Genomic DNA, 23519 nt, shown 5'->3' on the forward strand with positions numbered 1-23519 from the left:
CTCGGACCCGTGTAAAAAAAAGTGAAGTTCGGGCGGGTTCGGATCCCGAGGATCCGAACCCGCTCATCACTAATAAAAACTATACAATACTGTATACATAATATATGCAAACTAATAAACAAACATAATGGCATGCAATATACTCAGTAATTAGGGATGTGCGCCTGCCCAAATCTCGGGTTTTGGTTTCTCGTTTAGGATCTGTCTCTCCTTCTTGTTTTGGATCTATATTTGTTTTGATTCTGTATTTTTTTTAAATCATAGAAACAGCTAAAATCACAGAATTTGGGCCTGTTTTTGTTCCTACAGTATTTTTAAACTCAATAACATTGATTTCCACTCATTTCCAGTCAATTTTGACCAGCTCACAATATTGTTTTCATCCAGTTTAGGCCAAAAGGTTGCTCCGAGGTAGCTGTATGACTAAGCTAAGCGACAGCAGTGGACAGCTCAAACGTGTGGCACTTAAACTTCCAACGTGGCACATCTAGGAAACAGAAAGCACTGCAGTGGCAGACAGGGTGGCAGTTTAATAAACTATACAAATGTTTGTCATAGAGATGAGCGGGTTCGGTTCTCAGAGAACTGAACCCTCCCGAACTTTGGCTTCCGAGGTGGATCCGAGCCAGGCTCGAATCTTCCCTCTTGACTCGGAAACCCGAACTCGGCAAAACGTCATCATCCCGCTGTCGGATTCTCACGGGATTTGGATACCATATAAGGAGCCGCGCGTTGCAGCCATTTTCACTCCAGTCTCAGAGAGTGCATAGACTAGAGGTGTCCTCAGTGTTCAGTGTCTTTTATTCGGGAGGGAAAGTGGGGTGACAAGTGGTTGTGCTGCTCAGTCCAGTCCATATAGCCAGTGTAGCTGTAAAGTGGTACTGTGTTGTGCATATCAGTCCAGTGTAGTCACTCAGTGTATTGTGCTGCATCAGTCCAGACAGTCACAGTGTTGGTGTTCTCTGCTGTCACATATCCAGTGTATCTTGCCGCCATATAGCCAGTGTAGCTGTAAAGTGTGGCTGTGTTGTGCAGATCAGTCCAGTGTAGTCACTCAGTGTATTGTGCTGCATCAGTCCAGGCAGTCACAGTGTTGGTGTTCTCTGCTGCCATATATCCAGTGTAGCTTGCTGCCATATATCCAGTGTAGCTGTAAAGTGGAGCTGTGTTGTGCTGTGTTGGTGTTCTCTGCTGCCATATACCCAGTGTCCTGTGTCATCAGTAATTCAGTGACGATATACGCTGCTGCTATATACACTGCTCAAAAAAATAAAGGGAACACTTAAACAACACAATTTAACTCCAAGTCAATCACACTTCTGTGAAATCAAACTGTCCACTTAGGAAGCAACACTGATTGACAATCAATTTCACATGCTGTTGTGCAAATGGAATAGACAACAGGTGGAAATTATAGGCAATTAGCAAGACACCCCCAATAAAAGAGTTGTTCTGCAGGTGGTGACTACAGACCACTTCTCAGCTCCTATGCTTTCTGGCTGATGTTTTGGTCACTTTTGAAAGCTGGCGGTGCTTTCACTCTAGTGGTAGCATGAGACGGAGTCTATAACCCACACAAGTGGCTCAGGTAGTGCAGCTCAACAGGATGGCACATCAATGCGAGCTGTGGCAAGAAGGCTTGCTGTATCTGTCAGCGTAGTGTCCAGAGCATGGAGGTGCTACCAGGAGACAGGCCAGTACATCAGGAGACGTGGAGGAGGCCATAGGAGGGCAACAACCCAGCAGCAGGACCGCTACCTCCGCCTTTGTGCAAGGAGGAACAGGAGGAGCACTGCCAGAGCCCTGCAAAATGACCTCCAGCAAGCCACAAATGTGCATGTGTCTACTCAAACGAACAGAAACAGACTCCATGAGGGTGGTATGAGGGCCCGACGTCCACAGGTGGGGGTTGTGCTTACAGACCAACACCGTGCAGGACATTTGGCATTTACCAGTGAACACCAAGATAGGCAAATTCGCCACTTGCACCCTGTGCTCTTCACAGATGAAAGCAGGTTCTCACTGAGCACATGTGACAGACGTGACAGTGTCTGGAGACGCCAAGGAGAACGTTCTGCTGCCTGCAACATCCTCCAGCATGACCGGTTTGGCAGTGGGTTAGTAATGGTGTGAGGTGGCATTTCTTTGGGGGGCTGCACAGCCCTCCATGTGCTCACCAGAGGTAGCCTGACTGCCATTAGGTACCGAGATGAGATCCTCAGACGGGTGGTTTTCAGTTTGCCGGCTGTCGGGATCCCGGCGCACAGTATACCGGTGACGGGATCCCGACAGCAGGCATACCGACACTTATTCTCCCTCGTGGGGGTCCACGACCCCCCTGGAGGGAGAATAAAATAGCGTGGCACCGTGCCCGTAGCGTGGCAAGCGCAGCGAGCCCGCAAGGGGCTCATTTGCGCTCGCCACACTGTCGGTAAGCCGGCGGTCGGGCTCACGGCGCCGGTATGCTGGTCGCCCGACCGCCGGCATACCGTAATGAACCCCCTCAGACCCCTTGTGAGACCATATGCTGGTGCGGTTGGCCCTGGGTTTCTCCTAATGCAAGACAATGCTAGACCTCATGTGGCTGGAGTGTGTCAGCAGTTCCTGCAAGACGAAGGCATTGATGCTATGGACTGGCCCGCCCGTTCCACAGACCTGAATTCAATTGAGCACATCTGGGACATCATGTCTCGCTCCATCCACCAATGTGGCATTGCACCACAGACTGTCCAGGAGTTGGCGGATGCTTTAGTCCAGGTCTGGGAGGAGATCCCTCAGGAGACCATCTGCCACCTCATCAGGAGCATGCCCAGGCGTTGTACAGGTCATACAGGCACGTGGAGGCCACATACACTACTGAGCCTCATTTTGACTTGTTTTGAGGACATTACATCAAAGTTGGGTCAGCCTGTAGTGTGTTTTTCCACTTTAATTTTGAGTGTGACTCCAAATCCGGACCTCCATGGGTTAATAAATTTGATTTCCATTGATAATTTTTGTGTGGTTTTGTTGTCAGCACATTCAACTATGTAAAGAACAAAGTATTTAATAAGAATATTTCATTCATTCAGATCTAGGATGTGTTATTTTAGTGTTCCCTTTATTTTTTTGAGCAGTGTATATCCACTGCTGCAGTATAACAAATTACAATTATATTATTATAAAAAAGTGTTGGGCTGCATCAGACCAGTGGTACTGTGTGTCCTGTGTCATCAGTAATTCCATTGGCGATATACGCTGCTGCTATATATATCCACTGCTGCCGTATAACAATTATAACAACCTGTTAGGCTGCATCAGACCATTGGTAGTGTCCTGTGTCATCAGTAATTCCAGTCATTCCTGTGACGCATATTGTCGCTTATAACTCCCAAAAAATAATGGAGAACAAAAATTTTGAGGAGAAAATAGGGAAAGATCAAGAAGAACCACTTCCTCCTAATGCTGAAGCTGCTGCCACTAGCCATGACATAGACAATGAAAATCCATCAACGTCGTTTGCCAAGGCCGATGCCCAATGTGATAGTAGAGGGCGTGTAAAAGCCAAAAAGCCAAAGTTCAGTAATAAGAACCAAAAAAAGAAATTGAAATCGTCTGAGGAGACACGTAAACTTGCCAATATGCCATTAGCGACACGGAGTGGCAAGGAACGGCTGAGGCCCTGGCCTATGTTCATGGCTAGTGGTTCAGCTTCACATGACGATGGAAGCCCTCATCCTCTCGCTAGAAAAATTAAAAGAGTTAAGCTGGAAAGTGCACAGAAAAGAACTGTGTGCTGTGAGATGGTATAACAAATACCCAAGGAGAGTCCAATTGTGTCGGCGGTTGCGATGCCTGACCTTCCCAACACTGGACGGTAAGAGGTGGCTCTTTCCATCATTTGCACGCCCCCTGCAAGTGCTGGAAGGAGCACCCTCAGTCCAGTTCCTGATATTCAAATTGAAGATGTCACTGTTGAAGTACATCAGGATGAGGATATGGGTGTTGCTGGCGCTGAGGAGGAAGTTGATGATGAGGATTCTGATGGTGATGTAGTTTGTTTAAGTCAGGCACCGGGGGAGACACCTGTTGTCCTTGGAACGAAGAAGCCCATTATGATGCCTGGGCAAACTACCAAAAAAGCCACCTCTTCGGTGTGGAATTATTTTTCCTCAAATCCAGACAACAGGTGTCAAGCCAACTGGTGCCTCTGTCAATCTGTAATAAGTAGGGGTAAGGATGTTAACCACCTAGAAACATCCTCCCTTATACGTCACCTGCTGCACATTCATCAGAAGTCATTGTCAAGTTCAGAAACTTTGGGTAAGAGCGTAAGCAGTCCATTGACACCTAAATCCCATTTTCCTCCTGTACCCAAGCTCCTGTAAGACACACCCCAACTCCCTCAACGTCAACTTCCTCCTCAGTCAGGAACGTCCGCAGTCCTGCAGGCCATGTCACTGTCAAGATTGAGGAGTCCTCTCCTAAACAGGATTCCTCCGTAGGATCCTTGAGTGGTACGCCTGCTGTTGCTGCCGCTGCTGTTGTTGTTGCTGGGAGTTGATCGTCATCCCAGAGGGGAAGTCGGAAGACCACTTGTACTACTTCCAGTATGCAATTGACTGTTCAACAGTTCTTTGTGAGGAAGATGAAATATGACAGCAGTCATCCTCTTGCAAAGAAGATAACTGAGGCCTTGACAGCTATGTTGCTGTTAGAGGTGCGTCCTGTATCCACCATTAGTTCAAAGTCACTTACAGATTTGGTAGAGTTACTGTATTCCCGGTATCAATTCCCATCTAGGTTCCACTTCTCTAGGCAGACGATACCGATAATGTACACGGACATCAGAAAAAGAGTCACCCTGGTCCTAAAAAATGCTGTTGTATCCAGTGTTCACTTAACCACGGACATGTGGACAAGTGAAGCAGGGCAAACTAAGGACTATATGACTGTAACAGCCCACTGGGTAGATGTATGGCCTCCCGCATTGACACCAGTATCAGCATCTTGAAAACGCCAACTCGTTCCTAGGCAGGCTATGCTATGTATCACCACTTTCTATAAGAGGCACACAGCTGACAACCTCTTACGGAAACTGAGGAACATCATCGCAGAATGGCTCTCCCCAATTGGACTCTCCTGGGGATTTGTGATATCGGACAACGCAACCAATATTGTGCGTGCATTACAAGTGGGCAAATTCCAGCATTTCCCATGTTTTGCACATACAATTAAATTGGTGGTGCTGAATTTTTTGAAAAATGAGAGGGGTGTGCAGGAGATGCTGTCGGTGGCCCGAAAAATTGCGAGACACTTTGGGCACTCTTCTACTGCCTGCTGATGACTGGAGCGCCAGCAAACACTCCTGAACCTGCCCCGCCATCAACTGAAGCAAGAGGTGGTAACGAGGTGGAATTCAACACTCTATATGCTTCAGAGGATGGAGGAGCAGCAAAAGGCCATTCAAGCCTATACATCCACATACGATATAGACAAAAGAGGGGTAATGCACCTGACTCCAGCGCAGAGGAGAATGATTTCCGTCTTGTGCAAGGTTCTCCAACCCTTTGAACTTGCCACACGTGAAGTCAGTTCAGACACTGCCAGTTTGAGTCAGGTCATTCCCCTCATCAGGCTTTTGCAGAAGCAGCTGGATAAATTGGAGGAGGAGCTAAGATGGAGCGATTCTGCAAAGTATGTGGGACTTGTGGATGGAGCCCTTCATGCGCTTTGCCAGGATTCAAGATGGGTCAATCTGTTGAAATCAGAGCAGTACATTTTGGCCACCGTGCTCGATCCTAGGTTTAAAGCCTACGTTGTATCTCTCTTTCCAGTAGACAAAAGTGTGCAGAGGTGCAAAGACCTGCTGGTTAGTAAATTGTCAACTCAAGTGGAACGTGACCCGTCAACAGCTCCTTCATCAATTTCTCCAGCCACTGGGGCTGCAATTAAAAGGATAAGATTTCCTAGCCCACCCGCTGGCGGTGATGCAGGGCAGTCAGGAGCGCAAGCTGACATCTGGTCCGGACTGAATGACCTGCCAACGATTACTGAAATGTCTACTGTCACTGCATATGATTCTGTCACCATTGAAGAATGGTGGATGATTATATGAGTGACAGCATCCAAGTAGGCATGTTAGACAGTCCGTACGTATACTGGCAGGAAAAAGAGGCAATTTGGAGGCCCTTGCACAAACTGGCTTTATTTTACCTAAGTTGCCCCCCCTCCAGTGTGTACTCCGAAAGAGTGTTTGGTGCAGCCGGTCACCTTGTCAGCGATCGGCGTAGAAGGTTACTTCCAGAAAATGTGGAGAAGATGATGTTCAGCAAAATGAATTATTAAGATTTCCGGGAAGACCTTTACCAGCAATTGCCTCCAGAACATACACAGGAACCTGTGATGGTGGATACCAGTGGGGACAAATTAAAATTTAGTGAGGATGACGTACACAGTGAAAGGTGTGAGTAATTGGAGGATGATGATTTGGTTTCCATCTTGCCTCTGTAGAGCCAGTTTGTGCAAGGAGAGATTCATTGCTTCTTTTTTGGTGGGGGCCCAAACAACGAGTCATTTCAGCCACAGTCGTGTGGCATACCCTGTCGCTGAAATTATTGGTTTGTTAAAGTGTACATGTCCTGTTTATACAACATAAGGGTGGGTGGGAGGGCCCAAGGACAATTCCATCTTGCACCTCTTTTTCTTCTTTGCATCATGTGCTGTTAGGGGACTAGTTTTTTTTGTGCCATCCTGTCTGTAACTGCAGTGCCACTCCTAGATGTGCCAGGTGTTTGTGCCGCACACTTGTGTCGCTTAGCTTAGTCATACAGCCACCTTGGTGCAACTTTTAGGCCTAAAAACAATATTGTGAGGAGTGAGCTGTTCAGAATAGACTGGAAATGAGTGGAAATGAATGTTTTTGAGGTTATTAATACCGTAGAAGCAAAATGACCCCCAAATTCTGTGATTTTAGCTGTTTTTATGTTTTTTTTTCCAAAAATCATCCAGAACCAAAACCAAAACCAAATCACGAAAGGGTGGTTTGGCAAAACCAAGCCAAAACCAAAACACGAAAATGGAATTAGAACCAAAACCTAAACACAAAACACGAAAAGTGCCAGCCGCACATCTCTAGTTTGTCTTCAATGTCAGCAATGCTCCAAACAGCACACAATGCAAAGAAAAGAGTTGCAAGAAGGAATTGTCCTTGGGCCCTCACACCCAGCCTTATGTTGTATATTAAACAGAACATGCGCAGTTTAACAAACCAATAATTACAGCGACAGGGACCGTCACTTGTAGCTGAAATGTTTGGTTTGTTTGGGCCCCACAAAACAATTTTTTAGAGGGACTACCTCCGATAAGTAATAACTCTGAGGATGTTGATGATGAGGTGTTAATTACATTATAATTTTGTACAATAAATTTCATGTCTTAGGCATAAATGATGATGGTGGAGGTGCCTAGATGGCTAATGTTTCTACCTCTACTAACTTTGGCCTCACAAATGGAGCAGATACTTTCACAAACATTGTCAGGTTTGGGTAAAAATAATTCCACACCCAAGAGGTGGCTTTTTTGGTTGTATGCCCATGCATCGCAATGGCTTTCTTTTTATCACGGTCAACAACTGCAGCCACTGATGGATGGCTCCCACAAACAACATCATCAACATCCTCAGTGTCAGATAGTAGTAGTACACACATATCTCCCTCATCCTTTTCCACTTCCACACATGAATCCTCAATTTCTATTATATCCTCCTCATCAGATTTATTCCCATCTTTACTTGTACTACTCCCCACTTGTTCAAATGGTTCAGGAAGTGAAAAATGCTTCTCTATAAGGACAATGTGAGTAGATGTCAGATTCACACATAGCTTACGTGGACACTGCTAAACTTTCCTCAAGAATATCTGAGGAGAAGTGTAAACTTGCCAATATGCCATTTACAACACGGAGTGGCAAGGAACGGCTGAGGGCCTGGCCTATGTTCATGGCTAGTGGTTCAGCTTCACGTGAGGATGGAAGCACTCATCCTCCCACTAGAAAAATGAAAAGACTTAAGCTGGCAAAAGCACCACTTAACCACGGACATCTGGACAAGTGGAGCAGGGCAGACTCAGGACTATATGATTGTGACAGTCCACTGGGAAGATGTATTGCCTCCCACAGCAAGAACAGCAGCGGCGGCACCAGTAGCAGCATCTCACAAATGCCATCTCGTTCCTAGGCAGGCTACGCTTTGTATCACCGCTTTTCATAAGAGGCACACAGCTGACAACCTCCTACGGAAACTGAGGAACATCATCGCAGAATGGCTTACCCCAATTGGACTCTCCTGGGGATTTGTGACATCGGACAACGCCGCCAATATTGTGCGTGCATTACATGTGGGCAAATTCCAGCACATCCCATGTTTTGCACATACATTGAATTTGGTGGTGCAGAATTTTTTAAAAAACAACAGGGGCGTGCAAGAGATGCAGTCGGTGCCCCGAAGAATTGCGGGCCACTTTCGGCATTCAGCCACCGCGTGCCGAAGACTGGAGCACCAGCAAACATTCCTGAACCTGCCCCGCCATCAGCTGAAGCAAGAGGTGGTAACAAGGTGGAATTCAACCCTCTATATGCTTCAGAGGATGGAGGAGCAGCAAAAGGCCATTCAAGCCTATACAGGTACCTATGATATAGGCAAAGGAGGGGGAATGCACCTGACTCAAGTGCAGTGGAGAATGATTTCAACGTTGTGCAAGGTTCTGCAACCCTTTGAACTTGCCACATGTGAAGTCAGTTCAGACACTGCCAGCCTGAGTCAGGTCATTACCCTCATCAGCCTTTTGCAGAAGAAGCTGGAGAGATTGAAGGAGGAGCTAAAACGGAGCGATTCCGCTAGGCATGTGGGACTTTTGGATGGAGCCCTTTTTTCGCTTAACCAGGATTCACGGGTGGTCAATCTGTTGAAATCAGAGCACTACATTTTGGCCACCGTGCTCGATCCTAGATTTAAAACCTATGTTGTATCTCTCTTTCCGGCAGACACAAGTCTGCAGAGGTTCAAAGACCTGCTGGTGAGACACTTGTCAAGTCAAGCGGAACGTGACTCATCAACAGCTCCTCCTTCACATTCTCCCGCAACTGGGGCTGCGAGGAAAAGGCTAAGAATTCCGAGCCCACCCACTGAAGGTGATGCAGGGCAGTCTGGAGTGAGTGCTGACATCTGGTCCGGACTGAAGGACCTGCCAACGATTACTGACATGTCGTCTACTGTCACTGCATATGATTCTGTCACCATTGAAAGAATGGTGGAGGATTATATGAGTGACCGCATCCAAGTAGGCACGTCAGACAGTCCGTACGTATACTGGCAGGAAAAAGAGGCAATTTGGAGGCCCTTGCACAAACTGGCTTTATTTTACCTAAGTTGCCCCCCCTCCAGTGTGTACTCTGAAAGAGTGTTTAGTGCAGTCGGTCACCTTGTCAGCGATCGGCGTACGAGGTTACTTCCAGAAAATGTAGAGAAGATGATGTTCATCAAAATGAATTATAATCAATTCCTCCGTGGAGACATTCACCAGCAATTGCCTCCAGAAAGTACACAGGGATCTGAGATGGTGGATTCCAGTGGGGACGAATTAATAATCTGTGAGGAGGGGGATGTACACAGTGAAAGTGGTGAGGAATCGGACGATGAGGAGGAGGTGGACATCTTGCCTCTGTAGAGCCAGTTTGTGCAAGGAGAGATTGATTGCTTCTTTTTTGGTGGGGGCCCAAACCAACCAGTCATTTCAGCCACAGTCGTGTGGCAGACCCTGTCGCTGAAATGATGGGTTTGTTAAAGTGTGCATGTCCTGTTTATACAACATAAGGGAGGGTGGGAGGGCCCAAGGACAATTCCATCTTGCACCTCTTTTTTCTTTAATTTATCTTTGCATCATGTGATGTTTGGGGCCAATTTTTTTAAGTGCCATCCTGTCTGACACTGCAGTGACACTCCTAGATGGGCCAGGTGTTTGTGCCGGCCACTTGGGTCGCTTAGTTTAGTTATCCAGCGACCTCGGTACAAATTTTAGGACTAAAAATAATATTGTGAGGTGTTCAGAATAGACTGGAAATGAGTGGAAATTATTGTTATTGAGGTTAATAATCCTATGGGATCAAAATGACCCCCAAATTCTATGATTTAAGCGGTTTTTGAGGGGTTTTTGAAAAAAAACACCCGAATCCAAAACACACCCGAATCCGACAAAAATTTTTAAGGGAGGTTTTGCCAAAACGCGTCCAAATCCAAAACACGGCCGCGGAACCAAATCCAAAACCATAACACAAAACCCGAAAAATTTCCGGTGCACATCTCTAATAATCACGCCACCTATTAATTTTTGGTAATTTTAAACTCCTAGTAGTGGGCCCATTGCTTGTACTTGCAAGGAAATAGCAAAATAGTATTTACAGTATATACTGTACCAGATTTATTGGATATTTCTCCTTCTGAACATGGCACACAGTTATAGCAGCATGCATGGTAGCCATCACCTGGAGCTTTTCTGAAACCATCATGACACTTTTCAGAACATTGACCTCTTGGCATCTTTAAAAAAAAAGAGAAAAACACAACAGTTGTGGTTAAGGAAGTTTAGCTGAGCCTTTGTGGAACACTAGCAAGTAAGAATTTATTGGATAGCAAATGTTGTTATGGAAAATTTGTTTGGCCAATTTTGAGAAAGAACATCTGAGGCTTGATACATCTCCACCTGTAAGTGAAAATGATTTGCTGCTCTCTGTTTTTATAAAAATAAATTTTTTACCTTTTGTAAAAAGTATGGTATATCGGTGTAAAATAATATAACCTAGAAGGCCGTTAGGCCATATAGAGTTGGCCTCAAGTCCATCATGGAAGTACAAAATGTTTTTGGTTTTTTTTGTAAATGTGGATGCCCAGTAAAATGATTAATGTCTTGATCTGTATTAAGGTTGACATGTGTATGCATTTAAAGAGGCAAGATGGTGGGGGGGCTGTGGGCAGGCACAACTTGAGTTCTGTACATATGATTTTAACTCATCCTACATGTGCAATGTTGAGGGGAAGGAGCTGCCGATTTGACACTCAGGAGGTAATTCTGCTTCAGTTGCTTGGTCGTAAGAAAAGTAAATTAAGAGAAAAAAATTCTCCCCTAAGAGCAAAAACAGCTGTAGGGCTATCAGCCTTAGCAGGGGTTGCCACAGCACATCATACACCATCATTTCTTCCACTACTCTATGCCACCATGCTTGGTGGTAAACAGGTAGGTGCAACTGCTATAATTCAACCTAGGCTGTTCATAATAATACTGCATTATTTTGGGAGATTAGTCTTGCAAATCTAATGCATGCTCCCCATAGGGTAAGCCAGCCCCAAACAAAGTGCTCTGTGCACCTAACATAGTGGAGTTCAGTTAGTAAATAAAATAAAACATATTAAAAAACTAGGGGTCTATTCATGAAGCAGTGAAATGTGTGGAGAAGTGAGCCAGTGGAGCAGTTGCCCATGGCAACCAATCAGCATTGAAGTAACATTTATAATTTACGTACTATACAATTGTACGGAGCAGCTTATTGGTTGCCATCGGCAACTTCTCCATGGACTTGCTTCTCCACTGTTTTTATAGCTTCATGAATAGACCCCTAGATTTCTTCCCAAGTTTGGGTGGGTTGTTTTTTTTATGTGCAGGGTAAATACTGATTGCTTTATTTTTATACTGCAATTTAGATTTCAGATTGAACACACCCCACCCAAATCTAACTCTCTCTGCACGTTATATCTGACCCCCCCCCCCCCCTGCAGTGCACATGTTTTTGCCCTACTGTTATCAAATTTGCTGCTGCAATCAGATCTGAATTAGGCCCAATGCCAAAATTTTCTGATTTTACTGCATTCCCAACAGCAGTGGATGAAGGTGGCATTAGATACAGTAAGTGACATTTAAACAATTGCCAGCCTCCAGTGGAAATGTGCCTGCGTTGGCAAGGGCAAATACAGTATATGCTCTATGTACAGTATAATGCGGATATGTACTTACTGCAAATAGATTGCAATATTTTTAGAGAGTGTACAAAGTGTTTCAGTAAATCAGACATACTGGACAAATCTGGTATGTCAATCTGCCATTTGGCAAGAAATGAATCCCAGGATTTGTGAGGAGAGGAATCAACTAATTTCGGTATACTGAAAATATTTAGGTTTTTTTTTACCGTGAATGTATAAAAGACAATATGGAACAAATTATATCTTCAGAATTTGAGGTATGGAATGCTGGTGGAAGGGAGGAAAGGTGATGACGCATCTGGAGATACATAAAAAAACGATGGTGAGGAAGGAGGAAACGCTCTTGCATCATGGAAAATTGGTAAATAACACCGCCAGGATCAAAAACTTTGGAGGTAAGCCCCATTTGTGCCCAGGAGTCCGCCTTGCCGGGCGCACTTAGTCGCAGATAGAGCCACGATTAGAGTGGCTCCATCTGTACCTAAAAATAGTGGCTAGGGAATAAGAATGTAAATAAGGTACACCTAATCCACCTTTACTTCTTGTGGACAGTATCTTAGTCCTAGCTATCTTAGGTTTTTTGTATTGCCATAAGAAATGTGTCATAGTATGAATAAATTCACATTCATCTTTTTTTGGAGAGGTGAATGGAGAGAATCTGCATGACATAGAAAATCTTCGGGAATATAATGTGCTTTATTTCAGCAACGAATCCAAGCAAGGAGAAGAGTAGGGACATCAAGTTATCTAACATGGTAACTATTTTTGAGATGACTGGTGTCAAGTTCAGAAGATCAGAATTTATTTTTACACTATTTAAAATGCGAGGATACCTGTTTAAAAAATAAGAAAATTGGAGGGGAACTAAAATAAGATGAAGAGCCACGAAGAGGAAGTATGTCCGATTTTTCAGCGGTGATCTTGTAGCCAGATGTGGTTCCAAAGGAATTTACAGTATAAGGCCCATAACCACAGGGGTAGATGATGCTGGATCTGTTAGCAAAATCAGAATGTCATCTGCAAATATGATTACCGTCAATTCAACATGGACCTAAGGGCATTGACTAACGGTTTTATTGCTATGGCAAATAGGAGTGGTGATAAGTGGCACCCCAGCCTTATTCTTTTCTGTATCTGAATGGGAGAGGACAGTTAACCATTACATGAAATTTGTGACTAAGAATCAGAGTAAAGAAGTTTACCTGTATTATAAACTTGTCAGGAAATTCAAAACTTTACTGAAATAAATGTGACAATGAGATAAGGGCAAAAGTCTTTTCGTCATCAAGAGTTAATATGACAGAAGGCTTGAGGGTGGGGAAACCCTGGTATGTGGTAATGACAGATAATACCCTATGGGGGTCATTCCAAGTTGACCGCTCGCTGCCGATTTTCGCAGCGCAACGATCAGGAAAAAAATGGCAAAACTGCGCATGCGTATGCACTGCAATGCGCACGTGCGTCATGCAGGTGCAAAGAGCATCGTTGCTGTGCAATGGTTCTAGTGAAGAATCCATTCGCACAGCCGATCGCAAGGAGATTGACAGGAAGAGGGCGTTTATGGGTGTCAACTGACTGTTTTCTGGGAGTGTTTGGGGAAACACAGGCGTGTCCAGGCGTTTGCAGGGCGGGTGTCTGACATCAATTCCGGCACCTCCGTCGCTGGATTCATCGCACAGGATAAGTAACTACAGGGATAGTCTTGTTCTACACAAAATGTTTTTGTACAGCTCAGCTGCACAGGCGTTCGCACACTTGCAAAGCAAAAATACACTCCCCCGTGGGCAGCGACTATGCGTTTGCACGGCTGTTAAAAGTAGCTAGCGAGCGATCAACTCAGAATGAGGGCCCATGTGCAGTAACCACTGAGTGTCAATACAATATAAAGTCTGTCTGGTCATTATAGATCAGGGGTTCTCAAACTCGGTCCTCAGGACCCCACACAGTGCATGTTTTGCAGGTAACCCAGCAGGTGCACAGGTGTATTAATTACTAACTGACACATTTTAAAAGGTCCACAGGTGGAGCTAATTATTTCACTTGCGATTCTGTGAGGAGACCTGCAAAACATGCACTGTGTGGGGTCCTGAGGACCGAGTTTGAGAACCTGTGTTATAGATCATACTGTATGTGAAAGTGCCTCTTTCAATCTGTTTGCTAATATTTTTAGTTTATAATCTATATTTAGCAAAGAAATAGGCCTATAAGAACCAGCTAGGGATACATCTCTGTCAGGTTAGTGGAGGACCTTGATCACTGCAGAGTTAAAATAAAAGGGGGGAGTTTGTCACAAGAAAGAATGGAGTCAAAGCCAATCCTAACAGAAAGACTGCGTAGGGAACATAATGTGACCGAGCAGAGTAAACGCACCGTCTGGGCTTGCGGAGCGCCTCTCAATGCATCACCTTGGCTTGGAAGGGGTTAACGTTTTGTGGTGGGAGGAACGTAGAGAGAAGGGGGGTCATTCCGAGTTGTTCGCTCGTTATTTTTTTCTCGCAACGGAGCGAATGGTCGCTAATGCGCATGCGCAATGTCCGCAGTGCGACTGCGCCAAGTAAATTTGCTATGCAGTTAGGAATTTTACTCACGGCATTACGATGTTTTTTCTTCGTTCTGGTGATCGGAATGTGATTGACAGGAAGTGGGTGTTTCTGGGCGGAAACAGGCCGTTTTATGGGAGTGTGTGAAAAAACGCTACCGTTTCTGGGAAAAACGCGGGAGTGGCTGGAGAAACGGAGGAGTGTCTGGGCGAACGCTGGGTGTGTTTGTGACGTCAAACCAGGAACGACAAGCACTGAACTGATCGCAGATGCCGAGTAAGTGTGGAGCTACTCAGAAACTGCTAAGAAGTGTCTATTCGCAATTCTGCTAATCTTTCGTTCGCAATTTTGATAAGCTAAGATTCACTCCCAGTAGGCGGCGGCTTAGCGTGTGCAAAGCTGCTAAAAGCAGCTTGCGAGCGAACAACTCGGAATGACCCCCAAGGTCTGGGAGGCTGATTGGCTGGATTGTGGATAGGGGCTGGCCTGTCATGCATATAGGCTGCTGACATGGTACTTCCTGCCTCTTTTCAGCTCTTCTCGTGGAACTGCTAAGTAATCATTTTGTAATCTACTTAAATTCCTATAACCCTTTCCTTTTTCCTAGCTCTTTATTCCTTTTTCTCCCTATATTCTCCCTTCTAACCTCTCTCTGCTTTTTTCTTTATCCTACCTTCTCCTACCCTATTCCTGTCTTTGTCATTTTGCAGCTCCCCTCCCCCCCCCTCCTTTTCTCCTCATGTCGAGACCTAGGCGCAGCGTAGGGCTCCCCGCACGGCTCATGGACTCTGCTGTTGTCCGGCCGGCATGGGGTAGACCTGCTGCGCCCGCTGTACAGGAGAATGCGGCTGTGCACAGCCGTGCTCGGCCACCCGCCCGCGCTTCCCTGAGGCCTCAGTCATCGTCTCCGTCACAGCCGCTGGCTGCGGCGCTGGACGGAGCACCGGGGGGGCGCTGCCGCCTGAGGCGGCCTGCCAGGGACGGTGTCCTGCCGTCCCTGGATCCGCCGCTCGGGGCTGCTGGCGGCCAGTCTAGCCACGTGGGGCCGGGACCGATCTCCCGCCCTGCGCATCGGCGGCAATCTCCCGTCCGGGGGGCAGCCTCTAAAAGTTACAAACACAGTAGGGAGGGGGGACACACTCCCATCGGGAGGGAGGGGGGATCGCACGGCTGCCAGATGCCAGGGGTCTGGGCAGCGCGCGCTTGCCACTTCTCACACGGTGAATAGGGGGGCCCATATGAGGCCTGTTCCTGCTCCCCAGGTACATGCTCACCGGCAGGCACCCTCCTGTGGCAGGGTGGGGTGACACACTTGCTATGCGGCTGCGGATGGGCTGCTGCCGCCGGTGGACATTGCTGGGACTGTCGGCCTGGGGTGTGCCGCGTCCACCCGCGGTGGGACGGGCCACCTGGATTCTCCTGCCGTTGTTGGACCCGTGGTGCCAGCCCCTCCCGGGTCGGCTCGTGGGCCGCTTCGTACTGCCGCCAGCCGTGACTGTGCAGCCCCTACCGGTCTCATACGGGGGCGGCGTGCGACAGCAGGAGGCGAGCGATCTGTCCCTCCCTGCGTCCAGATGTCTGCTTCCGTCGCTGCAGTGGACAGCCCTCAGTCCGACGTTGAGCTGCCTCTTTCTAGTTCTGGCGACTCTCCGGCTTCTTCTCCTGGGGGCTACTGCTCGGGATAGGAGGAGGTCGCGGCGCAGGCGGTTCGGCCGGGGGGTAGCACAGCAGAGCGGATGTGCCGTTGTACCTCCCGTGGGGCGCGCGACTCGCGTGCGGGGTCTGATCTTAGAGCACCTGCCGTGGCGGCTGCACCCTTGGTGGACGCCACCATCTTGTCCGCCATTTGTGCCGCTGTCGTGTCTCCCTTGTTATCCTCCGTACCCGGGAGACCGGGACGGGCCACCGCTTCTTTGGCGGATAGCATTGCGCAATCTCTTGCCCCGCTCCTGTCCTCTGGCGCGACGGTCGCCCCGCCTGCCCCACTCCCGGTGGCTGCGGGTCAGATGGGGGAACAGGGGAACATTATCTCTTTTGTTTCCCCAGCCACGGACGTTGGGCCAGGAATGGAGTCAGTCGGCGCATCTACAAGTCGTACGGCGGCTGCTGGGATGGACGGAGTTCCCCCTCGTACTGGTGAGTCTTCATCGGACCCTGACTGGTCCAAGGGGAGCGCAGTTACCCCCCGTAGTGGGGGGGATCTAGTACTCAGCCCCGCTCTTCTAGCAGCGGCAGCAGTGCGCGTAAGGTTACCGGCAAGCGCGATAGGCGCAGGCGCATGGACTCTTCCCTTGCCTCCACGTCCTCGGAGGGTGTGTCCTCCTCCTCCGACGGTTTGCACAGCGTCAAGCATCGCAAACGCCGCGAGCGACAGCATTCACCCTCTTCCGCCTCGCAAGTGTCAGTGGAGTCGGACACCGTTCACTGCGCCAACATGGCAGTGCACCGTGGTCTCCGGCCCCAGGTCCGAGACCGGATCCGTTAGGGCCAATCTGTCTATATTTTTGCTCTTACTAGCGATGCTCGTATAGCCTTGCTTTCGGCTAAGCAAAAGGGCCGGGGCAGCGAGGACGCTTTGCGCTCCTACCCGACTTGAGTTAGGTGCATGTTGATCTTTGCGGCGTGTTACTCAGAGACGCGCCCGGACGAACACATAAACATCATGCGCCATCAGTTCCTTATACACGTGCTGTACCATACTTGGCGACGTTACTATGAGGACTTCCGGCGCAAACAGCATGGGCGGCAGATCTATAACTTCGGTTAAAAGGATGTGGAATTGTGCTCGGAGCTGCCGCAGGGTTCAGCTGGACGATGGGTTCAACGACCTGCCTCTCATTCTGCCGGCTTTCGAGGGGGTTCATTGCACACGGGGCATGGTTAATGCTTCACTTTCAATCCTTCCCAATGCGGTTTGGGGCGGCGGTGTCGTTTTCGTCACTCCTGCATCCGCTGTGGCAGAGACCACGGGATCCAGGACTGCCCCAGTCCAGGGCACGGGGGTAATTATGGCCCGCAGAGCCGCGCTCCCGCGGCCCCAGGTGCTGGCCACAGCCCCCACCCCAATTAGACTACGGGCGCTCATACCCTGGCTGCGACGGTACCCGCGGCCGGTGGACGCCCTATTCTTGCACTCGGGTTTCGCATCTGGTTTCCCCTTGCTGGACTGGCAGGGAGTTTCCGGCCGTGCTCCGGCAGAAGGTTGCGGCTGCAGTGTCGTTGGGCAGGATGATAGGCTTTTTCCGCCCCCCCCCCTTACCAGATTTGGTCTTGTCCCCCGTAGGCATAGTGCCCAAGAAGTCCGCGGGCGAATTTCGTCTCCTCCATCCTTCCTGTCCTCTCGGGTCATCGGTTAATGAGGCTATCCCTATTATCAGGTAGGGTCGTTTACCTATCTGAAAGTTTGATTCGGCCATAGACGCCATTCGGTCGTTTGGTCCGGGGGCGGTGATGTGTGAATTGGACATCGAGTCAGCGTTTCGCTCCTCCCGCTGCACCCTTTCGCCTTTCGATTTATGGGTTTTCAACTGGATGATGGCTACTACATTGATCACTGCCTCCCTGTGGGTTTTTCTCTCTCTTGCGCATACTTCATAAGGTGCAGTTCTTTCCTCCGCTGGGGTCTGCAGCAGGCGATGGGCGAGCGGGGTATTTGGCACTACTTGGACGATTTTCTTTTGATCGGCTCACCTGGCTCTGTTCGCTGAATCGTCTTGCTGCAGAGGGCATTGGCAGGGTGCCTCCGCCTCCTTGTTTACCTCGGGATTCAGATGGATACGGTCGGTGGTCTCTGTAGGCTCCTTGGGGACAAGGTGTTGCGTCTTCACGATGGTATTCTCTATGGGCTCGCCGCGGGCAAGCTAACTCTACTACAGACTCAATCCTTCTTGGGCCTGTTTCTTTTTGCTTGCAAGGTTATCCCCATGGGTAAGGTTTTTCTGTAGGAAATTGGAACGGGCGACAGTTGGGATTAGACGCCCGCATCATTTTCTTAGTTTAGCACTCGAGGGATCTACGTATTTGGGACGGATTTCTAATTCATTTCACCACCTCCCTGGAGCTTTTCACGGACGCCTCTGGTGCTTGCGATTCTTGCTGTTGCTGGAAATTTTTCCCATACTGGGCGCATTGGAGCTCAGGCGCTATGCCCTGCTTAACAAACAGGTGGTCTTCTGGTGCGACAATTTGGGCGTGGTTTTTGCCATCATTAGGCAGGAGTCCACATCCTTGCTGGACTGTGGGTCTTCGCACAGATAGTCTTGCTATGCTGGATGAACAACATTACGTTGCGAGCCAAGCATGTCCCGGCCGAGCGCAACGAAATTGATGATACCCTTTCTCGCGGCGACTGGCAGTGGTTTAGGCAGTTGGCTCCTGCAGCTCTAATCCAAGGGGACTTCTGTCCTGCTTCTGTGTGCGGATTGGAGGATTTAGCCCACAGGTCTTTGGCTCCTGCAACTTTCGCGGCTTATCTGGCCGCTTGGGAGCGGTGGAGTCGCTACCTTCTGGAGAGGGGCCATAGTGGTAAAACCCCTCACAAGGCAAATGGCCCATAGTTGCATTGTATTCGGGATGTCTGGGATGGTGGCAGAAGGCCGATCCCTGAACATCTGGGCAGCAGGCCCTCAGGGATGGTGGCAGAAGGCCGATCCCAGAACATCGGGGCAGAAGGCCCTCCAACATTTAGGTTATTATTTCAATTATAATTTTGAGATATTTTATTTTCATGTGCTGACTGCTTTCTGCTATGTGTGATAAATCTTTCAACCGTCCCTTAGTTAGAGAGGGAGTTTTTTCATCCAAGTTTAGATTTAATAGGCCTTCCTTTCAGTCAATAACAGCCGTCGACGTACGCCCCGACGGTTTGGGGTGTAGGATTCAGCGCTCACGATACGAGGATACGGGGATACGAGGTTTGCCTCTTCATGGTGGCCTTTACAATGGCCTTCCACGGTGCGTTCAGGGTGGGTGAGCTGGTGTCCGTCTCTCGGACTTCTGCCTCGCCCATGCTGGCGACCAATGTCGTTGTATGCTCCGACGGTTTGTGGTGTCGGATTCAGCGCTCCAAGACTGATGTAGTCGGCAGGGGGCAGTGGGTTCAAATGGGTCAGGCTCGTGCGCGGGGCATTTGTCCAGTTGCCGCGGCCCAGGCTTGTTCGTCCCTTCAGCCTCCAACGCCCACCGGGTGGCTCGTCCATCGTGACGGTTCCCCGTTGACCAGATATCAATTCCGGTCGGTTTTAGGACGTTGTCTTTTGTACCTGGGTCTATCTCCGGCCGACTATTGGACTCACTCTTTCCACATCGGCGCTGCTTCAGCAGCCGCTGCGGCGGATTTGTCCGAATTCGAAGTCCGGGCACTGGGTAGGTGGAGGTCTGGTGCAGTCAGAAGCTATATCGGGCCTTTTCCTCCAAGTGCGCCCCTTTGAGGACTAGCTGCTCATCGCAGTTGCACTTTGCGATTGCGGGGGCCTTGAGGAATTTTTGTTTTATTGTTAGTTTTAATTACGGCTTTTGCCAGCTAACAAAGTTTTGTGCTTTTGCCTCAAGTCAAATTGGGCGACCCATCATCCAAACCCCCCCCCATTAGGGACGTAGTTAGGTTGCCCATTTACTACACATACTATCTTTATTTTGTGGATTAACCTTCGTCACACCCTTCTTTTGCAGGACGGCGGTTAGATCCGCACTTTATATGATTTGTCGGCCATTCATACATCTACTGGCTGTCCGTATTGGCTCTGGCCTGCGACACAACCCGGTTTCCGGAGCAGCAGGCTGTGCGCTGGTAGGCCACTGGGACGGCCTGCGGGACTGGCTTCGGGCGGCAGTTGGCCGATTTGGGTACCCGCTGTTTGTGGTCTTGTATCTGGGTGGCAATGATCTGGTGCGCCGCACTGGGCTCGACATTCGCCTCGAGATCAGACGTCAGCTGTTGGAACTTATGGCTGACTGGCCGTTTTGCCTGATCCTCTGGTAAGACATCGTCCCTCGGCAGTCTTGGCGTGGAGCCTTTAACCCCGGGGCGATTGACCTAGTTCGGAGGCAGATCAATTCGGTTGTCGGTCGTGCTGTCCTCCAGAATGGCGGGATGGTCGTGCCGCACGGTGGTATCTCCTTCCGTGATCCGACACAGTACTGGTCTGACGGGGTGCATTTGTCGCCGGCTGGCATGCTGATCTTCTTGGAGGACATTATTCACGTTCTTAGGTCCCTTTAGATGGTTTTTCTCTTTTGGTTTTGGGTTTTGTTGCGTTAGTTCGTGTTCTGCTTTTTAGATCTCTTTAGTTAGTTTTGTTCTGCTTTTTAGGTCCCTTTAGTTAGTCTATTTGGAGTTCGGTTTCGGTGGCAGGTTGGTAACCTGGTAGTTGGCCGGTTTCTGAATGGTTACTTAATTTTAATTATGAGTTCAAGGTTAGTAAGTTTGGGTGTACTTTTAGGTAAATGTTATAGTTTTATAATTAGTTTACGGGCATCACTTTACCAAGTGGGTCCATATAACTGGCATAAACATATGTGGATGGCAGGGGCGGTGGCCCAATTTTTACCACGTAGGGGCGGAGCGTACCTCCGTCCCTGCAACTGTTGGTGGGCAGGGGTAGTGGCAGAAGGTCGACCCCTGTCCTTGGATTTTTTGATTTTCGATGTCTGGGATGGAGGCAGGAGGCCGATCCCGGAACATCTGGGGCAGAAGGCTCCCTCACACATATGTTTTTTATTGTTTGTTTTTCTGTATTATAATGTTGATCACCCATGTTACGTTTATCATGTTTAACCGTTCTTCTCCCCGCCACCTTAGTTAGAGAGGGAAGTCTGCATTTTAGTTTTAGTATTTAATAGGCCTTCCTCTCAGTCAGAAAATAAAAGCTGACCCCTTTCACGCCAATTACAGTTGTTGTGTCTTTATTTTATAAGATAAGTGTGCTTGAGTGGCGCGTGGATGCATCTGACGTGTGAGGTTTAAGACTGCGTAGGGAACATAATGTGACCGAGCAGCGTAAAAGCACCGTCTGGGCTTGCGGAGCGCCTCTCAATGCATCACTTTGGCTTGGAAGGGGTTAACGTTTTGTGTTGGGAGGAACGTAGAGAGAAGGTCCGGGAGGCTGATTGGCTGAATTGTGGGTAGGGGCTGGCCTGTCATGCATATAGGCTGCTGACAGGATGGAGGCAGGAGGCCGATCCCAGAACATCTGGGGCAGAAGGCTCCCTCACACATATGTTTTTTATTGTTTGTTTTTCTGTATTATAATGTTGATCACCCATGTTACGTTTATCATGTTTAACCGTTCTTCTCCCCGCCACCTTAGTTAGAGAGGGAAGTCTGCATTTTAGTTTTAGTATTTAATAGGCCTTCCTCTCAGTCAGAAAATAAAAGCTGACCCCTTTCACGCCAATTACAGTTGTTGTGTCTTTATTTTATAACATAAGTGTGCTTGAGTGGCGCGTGAATGCATCTGACGTGTGAGGTTTATGAATCTTGTAAAAATCACTGCTAAAACCACCAGGATTTGGGGCTTTGCCTGGTTTCAAAGTCTGTGGCTTTGCCTGATTTCAAAGTCTCTATATACTGGGTAACTTCCTGTAGAGATACAGGTTCCATCAACATTTGAGAAAAGGTTTCTGTAAGTTGAGGATAAGACAAATTATCCCATTATGATGAATGAAAGGAACAAGTAGGAGTTAATATTGGTATGTCAGGTACAGTAAGGTAGGGGAAATTCTAGATATCTGTGGGGGTGACCTGTGTGCTGGATGAATAGTAGACTTTGTGTATATAAAGATGCAAAGAAAAAAATGCATAACATCAGAAATTTGAGCACTAGACGTGAGGGGTTACAGAGAGGGGGAACTACCATCGGGTGTTGAGTTCCTTGAATTAAAATGGAAAACAATCATCCTGTTTTGTTACAGAACTTGTGGAAACAGTAATTAGTGTTAAATAAGTAGCATTCCCCCATTTTATGCAGGAATTCATTAAAGTAAATGTTGGCTCTTTGGTAATGGTGTTTGGTAGTCATATTATGATTTGATTTAAAAGCCTTAAGAGCTAAGGTTAAGGATTGTTGGAGTTCTAACTAATAATAAATAATTATTATTATCTGCACCTAGATAAATTAAGACAAAATTTCTCCCCAGAGAACCAGTTTGGCAGTTTACCAGAAAAGTGGAGGGTTGGACTCTGTGTGAGCTACATTATTGAGCTGATACTCCTACCATGCAGCCTCCAGTAAAATATCAGCTCCAGATGTGGGGTTACAAGACAACCCAAAATTCAAATAGGCCAGGGGAGCCATACCAACTGCCACTGAGTCCCGGTCAGTGATGTTTGGCAGCATTTGGGGTGGCAGTTGGTGTGGTGCCCCTATCTGAATTTTGGACTGAGCTGCAGCCCCACCTCTGGAGCTGCCACTGCTCCAGTCTATTCCTAAAGTGGAGAGAATGGGAAAGTTGATAGGTGAATCTCCACTGTTTGAATGGACCTCTGATACTAGATAAATGGAGCTCGCACCAAGCCAAAGCATGGTCAGATAAAAGACAGGCTCAATGTAAGCCAATAGTGTATTAGGCATAGCCGGATTAAGGGGGGGGGGGCAGGGGGTCAGTACCCCGGGCCCCCCGTCATAAGGGGCCCCCCTACCAAAGCTGCTCTGTCCCGCTCTGATACAGGCAGCAATCTCCAGCCTCCACCGCCAGCAGCAGCTCTCCTGGCAGCAGCGGAGGCTAGAGATTGCTGCCTGTATCAGTACCTGACCCGTGCTGCCCGTGAGGAGGGAGCCGCACGCACAGTCGCGAGCGAGACATTGCACGCCCGCTGGCAGTGCGGAATCCTCCCTCCCCGGCAGCCGGGAGTCTTTCTCCTTCCCGCTGCTTTGTGTGCGTGCGGCGCGGGGTTGGGGGGGGGCGTTTGGGTCGGGAAGGGTCGGGGGTGGTCCAAAGTGTTTTTTTCAATGGCCATGGTCCTACGGCCGGCA

The 23519-nt window shown here is 48.3% G+C and overlaps 1 protein-coding gene across 1 annotated transcript in view; it reads right to left on the reverse strand.

Moving 5' to 3' along the window:
* Positions 1-23519, reverse strand: part of LOC135051245 (vomeronasal type-2 receptor 26-like) — a 77821-nt gene that overhangs the window by 9762 nt on the left and 44540 nt on the right. The window contains exon 8 of the mRNA XM_063957335.1: positions 10450-10573. Coding sequence (XP_063813405.1) covers positions 10450-10573 — 124 coding nt within the window. The remainder of the gene's footprint in view (positions 1-10449; positions 10574-23519) is intronic.

This window comes from Pseudophryne corroboree, chromosome 1, assembly GCF_028390025.1.
Source record: "Pseudophryne corroboree isolate aPseCor3 chromosome 1, aPseCor3.hap2, whole genome shotgun sequence".
In the NCBI taxonomy this organism is placed as follows: Eukaryota; Metazoa; Chordata; class Amphibia; order Anura; family Myobatrachidae; genus Pseudophryne; species Pseudophryne corroboree.